The sequence below is a fragment of the Bactrocera latifrons genome, unplaced genomic scaffold (assembly GCF_001853355.1).
Source record: "Bactrocera latifrons isolate USDA-ARS-PBARC rearing strain unplaced genomic scaffold, ASM185335v1 scaffold_11, whole genome shotgun sequence".
Taxonomy (NCBI): Eukaryota; Metazoa; Arthropoda; class Insecta; order Diptera; family Tephritidae; genus Bactrocera; species Bactrocera latifrons.
The window spans coordinates 2,374,120-2,382,762 of NW_017534519.1; the positions used below are offsets into that span (position 1 = coordinate 2,374,120).

An 8,643-nucleotide genomic window follows, 5' to 3' on the forward strand; every position below is an offset into this window, starting at 1 on the left:
GTGCAAGCTGTCACTTGAGGAAAATTGAGATACATCGATGAAACTTTGTATTGTATGTGGGTTCCTTAGTACAAAAAAATTTCAAGTTTCACTTTCCAGTAGACGAATTATTATTCCATTAAAGAATGCCACCTTGCCACCGAAAATTGTCGAAATCGGAGGAAAACTGTTCAAACCCCTAAATACTGAATATGGGATCCCAGTGTTCAATGTGTGAGATATACAGTGAAACTTCGATAAGTCGTAACCTCGATAAGCGAAAAACCTTGATATTTCTTAGTATTTCCTCGGTCCCTAGAAAAATTGGCGAAAAATGCATGTATTTCGTCCATTTGATAACTCGTATTTTTCTTGAGACAAAAATTGAAAAATGTCTATCAAAAGCCTCTACAACTCGTATTTTTTATGATATAGTGTATGATTGCACCGCCCACATTGCAATGGAACCTTTCAGTTTTATAACCACTCGACAAAGGCATAATCAAAAGTTTCAAAACATTGTACCGAAAAGAAATTGTTGTTAAACTGCTTGAAAGCATCGAGGAAAAAAAGGATTATTCCATTTCGACAAATATCAGTAAATCAACTATTAAAAACTGTTTTCGAGCTTGCGGTTTTGTTAAGGATCAAAATGTAGTCGTAATCAGCGAAGATGTACTTCACATAGCAGAGTGGGCTCGTGTTCCACAAAATGCAGAAACACGTGTAAACTTTGATGACTACATCATGTTGATGATGAGTTGGTGATTACTGGAAGCCTCAATGATGATGAAATTCTGGGTTTCGAAAACATCGACGATGAAAGCGGTGAAACATTTGAAATTCCCTCAGTTTCCACAAAGGTTGCGAAAGCTTCAATTGAAAATTTGCGTCTTTTTTTCATGGCATCAAATGTTGAAGACACTATTTTTAATGACATTGTAAACATTGATAATGCCATAGATAAAATACGCCAAAATAATGTCCGTCAAAAACATATTACGGATTTCTTTTAAAATGAACACTTTTCTTAATTTTTTTGTACAATTWTTCAAAATACATACATACATATATTGATTGAATAACATATGCACTTTATATTTTAAAATTTAAATATGTACAATCATTTCTTGTTTTTTATGTAAAATTAAAAAATAAAGAAATAAACTCTATAGTTCGTATATTCTGTATGTTGGCTCTATAAGTTGTATAACTTAATAACTTGAAAAACTCCATAACTCGTATTTAAATTGTGGTCCCTTGCAAATACGAGTTATCGAAGTTTCACTGTACAATGAAAATTCAGACAGAATCTTTTTCTGAAAATAATACTTCTGTGTATCAAAAATGGCTTGAATTGAGTCCCCATACACATATGTATACATACATCCATATGTATGTACTTACCTAATATAAATATTTTAGAACTTCCAGGTGACTCTATGCTGGTTACACATATCGGCCAATATTTCAGTTATCTCATTAAAAATTATAGAACATGTTTTACTCATAACTGTCAATGAAATTCCAAATATAGCACCATATGGTAAAATAGCAAATAAGCCAATTATTTTAGTTATAATTACGTTAAATAATGACGTAACGTTAACATGGCGTACAATAACGTGATGATAGAGCGTTTCTCATTAGCATTTTCTGTTGTCGTAACATTATGCTGATAACAGGCACTAAGAGAGAATTTTAACATAGAAGGGCGATGATGTTCGCCGGATACGGATTTTACGATAACGTAAGTAGCGTAATTAGGTAATGTTTCTTTTCGAATTGTTTAGATTTAATCAAAACACCGAGAAATTTTTATAAATGTGTTAGTGGTAGAATTAAAATTTCATCTTCAAATTATTAAAACCTGGCGTTTTAGAACAAATATTAATTGGAAGTCGAAGTGAACTTTATGAATCTTACAATAACCTCTTTATACAAATATTGAGTATAATTGTGTAATTTCATATTCTAGTTCGTATGACGATTGATTCACATTGACCCCAAATCGGCAATGTTTATTAGAATATTACCAAATAATAAATAATTGGAAATTTGAGTCAAGTACATACATACATACATATGTATGTTTTTATTTATTTAATTGTTGCTCGCTTTTAATTTTAATTTTTTAATTCCCCTTGATACCAACAGAACATTAATAAAAGTTGAATATAAGATTAAGCTTTCAGATTAAATTAAGATAATTTTTTATATTAAAAATTTTTACCTTCAATCGTATTCGCTTTTTCGCCTTACTTTCTATGAGTTTTACTGATTTAAGGGTACGATTACGATTCTTTCGGCGCCGCGGTTTGATGGTACGGATGGATAGAGGAGGTCCTCAGGATTAAAAAATGTTTAAAGTTCCACAATTTATTTTGTTTTGTTTTTCTTTACATGTCATGACAAATACCAGTGTTGTCACGTATTGTGTTTTGAAAAACCTATTACACAATTTTCTGTTTAACATACATATATAGAGAAAATGGTTTTTGTATCCTATTTTATTTGATAAATAAAGATAAAAAATAATATTCCTTTGTGTCGAATTACTTTATGCAATGGCGATGGCCGCCGCGCTTAAAAAAAATAAGCCTGGTCGGTCCAAGACCGGGGTGATCATAGTTCTTTTGTGTCGAACTACTTTCAGGACACAAAGTATATAACCCTGCTATTTGTCATAAATATAAATACACAAATCTCTTGAAACTTTGAATGTGCAAAATAGTTTTTAAAGTATATTTATTTTCTTAAGAAATATAAAATTAGTGTATATTTTTGATATATCGAAAGTGTGCAGTGTAATTAAATAAATATTAATTAAAAAATGTGTGAAAAGTGGGTTAAAGATAGTGAAATAACGAGCATTGTTTTTACAAATTTTTAAACTTTAAAGTGAGATATCTCGAAAACTATGAGTCTGAGGACAGTATTTGTGCAGACATTTTTTAATCCTGAGGACCTCCGTACCCCATCCGTACCATCAAATCGCGGCGCCGAAAGAATCGTAATATTGCCGATTTAAGAAATGGCTTCAATTACTTTTTGTAAATAAAATATATTTTTTTTTTTTTGATTTTTAACATAAGCTCAGTAAATAACATCAAAATTCTAAGTTAAAAACTTGAAATCAGCCTTGTAATAACTATGTATGTTAATTCTAGCAGTTCGTGTCTGAACATGTTCTCCCGCTCTGTAAAATAGACGAGTGTCTACAAATAAACGAATGTGAGATGCCGGAGAGCCGCACACCAACAAAACTACTTTTTTTCTTTTTCTTTACAAGCAGAGAATAAGCAAAAAAGCAACAAAACCATACAAAAATTTATATGGCAAGCGTACCGTTATCGCAGCAGCAAAAACAACACCACAAACGCCAACACAACTAACCCCAACACCAGCACCTTTCCACCACCACACCAAACATAGCGAATATTACGCACCTTATGGCAGAAGAGCGCCGCCGCCCTCTCGGAAGGACCGAAGTGAAAAAAAACTAAAAGCATCATAAAATGAAGCCAGCAGCGCAGCCAACGGCACAATCAACAAAAATACACATCAACGCTACGAATTGGATTTGTACGATAGTATTTGTGTATGTATGTACACATGTGTGCATCGTATATAACTGTGAATTACATACGCACTACGGTGACAGCAAAGGTAGCCGAAGATTTTGGGTTCTGCAGAGTATACGCCCGTGTTTTCTTCTGTTCATTGCTGAGCAAATAGAAAGAGTACAGGGTAAATTTGTTCTTATTTGCTGATCGGACACTGAGCACACGGCAGCCGAAACTTAACAGAGCGGCGCATGGTGCTGTTGTTGGATTGGTGCTAATGGCTACAGTGGGTAGTTCTCATGTGCGCTATCGCTACTGTTAAAACCCATCCCTCCTGGTTCCAATTTGGTACAGCTCTGCGACTCGCACACATTCACACACAAGCATGCCAAGCGGTGGTAGCGTCTTCGCCAACGCCGCTGCCAACTGGGACGAAGCCGTTGACGGCACACACAAGCCGAGTGCCGACTGCATCCGTCAGCAGCCACGCAGCACGGCAGAACGGCAACATGCTTGCGGAACAGCCACACAAAAGTCATCACAAAATATTGTAGTAGCGACCAGAACGTCGCGCGGTCAACACATACGTTGTTCCAAGAAATTATTTAATTCAAATTCAGTTGAAAGCAAATTGAAACCTTGGATTTCACTATTTGCCAGATAAAGTGTTGAAATAATAACAAAGCCGAATCGGAAAATATTGTATACCCTTCACATATGGCTATACGAAAAAATTGTTCAGTAAGAATAAACAGTGAATACAACAGTAAATAAGTGGCCAAGGTGTATATTGCTGAAGGTTCGCATAAATACAAAACAAAAAAAACGTTGAAAAAGCAAACTGAAAACGCGTGTTTAAAGAAGTTAAAAAACGTATTTTCTCGCGTGAAAAAAGTTGAAGTGCCACACTCGTAGCTGCACTCAAGCAACCGGTTGCTTTGCCGCTGCTAAATAACGAAAACATTGATGTGAGCCTAAGAAATTACTAACTAAAAGTTTCGTAAATAAATTAATTAGCTAAAGCAAGTGCAAACATTATTTAGATCTAAGTGTGAGCAACAAAATTAGTAGTTGCTTTAGCTGCTTATCGCGCCGCCATTTTCCAATGAAAATCGAGACCTCAACCAGCAGCAAACTTCTAAGCGTAAAATTTACAAAATCGAAATTCTCGTTGGTAAATAAAAATAGTAACTAAATAAATATTACTAAGTGCAATAATGCTCTAACACGGTCAAAAATAAAGTGTGATTGCCGCCGCTCTTGCTAATACAACTTAGCAAGGAATAAGCACAAAAGTCCGCGTGCAAACAAAGAAATCTCATTCCAATGTTGTCTTGTCTGGTGCCGTCGTCATCACGTTTTGGCCAAGAGGATAATATAATAAACCAAAGTATGCCATCATCACCAGCGTTCGCCGTGCAATGTAAGTAAAGAGAATTGCTTAGACAGCTACTTCTTAGGCGAAAACTTGCTATTCGATTTTTAGTTTTTTTAGAGTGTACTGAGTTGTTAACTATTATCAACAATTTGTTCTTATAACAAATCGCGTAGACACGAAAAACAGATTTCTGATATTGAAAGATCAGACAAAGGTTGACAAACAGAAAACTCCCAATATTTCTTGGATCTGCTTGGTAAAGCCTAACAATAAGTATTCAAATCTTAAATCTGTTTACAACTAAAGAATCTAAAGAATGTGGTTGAGCTGTTTTGGTAGAACGTTGCTCTCTAGTCGGCTGGTAGACCACTTCTTTTATATCGAGTTTGATTGCAGGAATTTTGAAAGGCATTAGTCAATGATTTCGGATGTTCGCGAAGTCTAGAAATATATCTAATTCTGCTCTCCTCTATCTCCTTCTTTGTCATCAATATCAAGATCTTTAAGAATGTTTTCATTACGCATGTATCATGTTGGTGATTGTTCTAAGCATTTTAGATTGAAACTTTTGCATTATATCAAGGTTGGCTGCATAGGTCGTACTCCATAGTTAATTTCATTGTAGAACAGGACTTTGTTGTCTAGGCTCAGTTTAGAATTTTCGTTTAAAAGCCAATTTAAATTTGCTGCTTCATGCAAGTTATTTTAGTCGCTATATGTTTTCGCCTCCGTGAGCCTCCGATCCAGGTGAGTCCCAGAGTAAGTCACTTCATTCGCTTGGGGTACTAGGACATTGGTTATTTTAACTGCTCAACACGTTTCTGGGCCAAATGTATTTTTGTTTCATTATTATTATTATTTTCATCAATTTGCTTTCCACTTGTGGCATCTAATTAGCCAGTGACTCTAAATAACTCGCTTGACTTCGCAATCACAGCTTGTTATTCAGTTTTCATACCTAAACTTTGTTCATTTAGGTCAAACACGGCACMAGCATGCATTCATTATTCACTTCATATTATTACATATGTAACTATTTCATATTTTCTGCGGTGAATTTTTCCTGCTTTCTTCCGGTTATTTTAACTGAGTAATAAATATTATTGTCAAGCTTTTGCTAAATATGCACATTTTATGTTACTTTCTTAACTTTTATTTATTTTTTCTAAACCCTGTTATCAAAGCACTTTTTAGCATTTATATTGTACTTTATATAACGAAAGCTGCAGCGCTACATTTGCGTCGACAATCAAATGGTCTATCACTTTAAGTAGTGATTTTTTCTTCGCTAATTTTGACGTAAGCATTCATTAGCATTTGCCGACAGCCGATTCATTCATAATTCTCAGGAACCATTAAATCAATTTTATACATCCATACATGCATGTATATATACTAAATATTTATTATTATTTATTTATTTCTAATGCATTTTATTGCAAATATTTTATCAGCTATTTCTTATATATTTTATATATTTTTGTTAGTGTGCTTCTGTTGCTTCTGTTGCTTATGAAAATTCCCCCCATTGCTTGCTTATCAGATTTACTTACTCAGCATAAGTAAGGTACTAAGTGTGAGTTCTTTTTCAGTTAACCCATTTCCTGTCAAGAAAGCTAATCAAATTATTCAATGGTGAATTTCTTACGACACTAAAACGGATTATTAACAGTTTCATTCAAAATAAGAGTTTAGTACAATTCAGTCTTCATTGAAAAAGGCAAGCCTTCAAGTTAGCCAGTTGCTCGGTAAGAAAGACACTATTCGATTCGCTGCTATATCGCTGTATGAAATATTAAATTGAAAATATTCATTCAGAAATCTCCCATATTCTAACATATAAAGAATTTCAGAATTACTGACTACTTAAATTTAAATCGTCTGTATTTTTTCTCTTCATTTGTTATAGTCACCACTATAAAATACAAACTACCGAATAACGACTAACGAATTAACAGAGCTGGCCTCGACACCCCTATGATGTAACTAATTATACTTCTCAAGTGAATTAATCGGTTCCTTAATCTTTGTATACATTTTTTTAATTATTGTAAAAAAAACACCTAAGCATATTTATATAATTGCATATAAACAAATATATTTATGTACTTTGTAAACTTTTGAGCTCAGCGCCCAAATAGTTAGCACTGTAGGCATTAGTCATCAGTGATTCCTAATAATTCGGCCAATCGCTGGCGGCTCAAATTAACAAAAATAAAAGCACGTCGCTTTTGTTAATTATATACTTAGATACTCATATGCATATTATAAACATGCATACATACATACATACATACTTACGTATGTTTTTTCACGATCACCACTGCCCGATGTGTGGTCCTTAAAGCCTCAAATATACAAAGACTCCAAGGGGCCGATCTGCATACTACATTTAAAACCTACACAACCCTACATTACATACAAAATAACCCAAATCCCATTCAATATATATGTATGTATGTACATGTACATATGTGTGTGTTTGATTGCTTATACGAAAAATTCACCTTAAACCGTAGGAGAAACGTAGCACAAACACACAAATTCACCGTCTGAACAGCAGGCATCAAATTACCGTTCGCAAAAAGACGCGCTGTTCCGTACGTTGAGGTAAACAACAACAAAAAACCAGGAACAACAAAGGAAAGAGTTTGAGTTTGAGCCAAGCACGCTTTTGTCAACACCGCCTGCACATAAAACCGAGTACTCTAAAGTGTTCCACACACACACAAACACTCCCATGCGAAGAAGTTCGTATCTTTAGGTCGCATACAATGTTACCTCAATGCGATAACTCTCGAAAAAAGTAGAAATAATAATAATAAACACCTTAAATGCTGCTTCAACAAAATTATCAGCCGAGTAAGGGCACATCTCACCATGAGCAGCGCCGAAAACAATAATTGGAAAACACTTTATTTGTAAACAAAAGATCATTGAATTTATAAACAATTATTTTTTGTTTGGCATGGTTGTTGGTTGTTGTTGGCGGGTCTTTCAACTCGTTCTCGGTAATGTAAAATATACCCCTTGCAAGCAGATTTGTTTACACTGCAGCCAAGTATGATACGGATGTCTGTTTGTAGGCGAAACTGTCGTTTTCTTTATTGGAAAACACAAAGGTTGCTTATGTGAATCTGAATGATCGACACAAGGTGGTAGTCACAGCTGAATAGGGGTGTTGAAATGTATGGAAAAAGGTGTTGTTAAATGAGAGTTTCTATTATAATTTATAAAGTGGTTACAATTTCAAATACTCTGATCTTATTATTTTATATTATTTATTATTTGGTAATAATTTTTTTTTTTTTTTAAATCTGTTATTTTGGTTAAAAATGTTGTAATTTATAATTGTGCTCCTTGTTTTTGCCTTCGACGTATTTTTAAACAAATTTGGTGAAAATATTTCTGAATTTTTCAAAACAGATTTTATATGAATCTGTGGTTTAACGGAAAAATCTCACTACGAATGCAGAATTTTATTTTATTATTAAAAAAATTATTTTTTAATTGGTCAGCATATAGTAGATTTGTTTATTTGAATATTAAAAAATGACAAATATATAAATTTTTATTTTAACCGTTTCGAAAGTTAACAAAATATTGAATTAACGAAAAAGTTGTTTAAATATTATTTATCTTATTATTAAATTATTTTTAAAGGAATATGTTTACACTTTTTACATCACGTAATATGTATACATAAATATACATATGTAC

General features: G+C 33.5%; 1 protein-coding gene across 1 annotated transcript in view; it reads left to right on the top strand.

Annotated features, from left to right (window-relative positions):
* Positions 1-4,114: 4,114 nt before the first annotated feature.
* LOC108973121 (zinc finger protein 1) overlaps positions 4,115-8,643 on the top strand; it is a 56,304-nt gene continuing 51,775 nt past the window's right edge. The window contains exon 1 of the mRNA XM_018940154.1: positions 4,115-4,968. Coding sequence (XP_018795699.1) covers positions 4,872-4,968 — 97 coding nt within the window. The 5' untranslated portion in view covers positions 4,115-4,871. The remainder of the gene's footprint in view (positions 4,969-8,643) is intronic.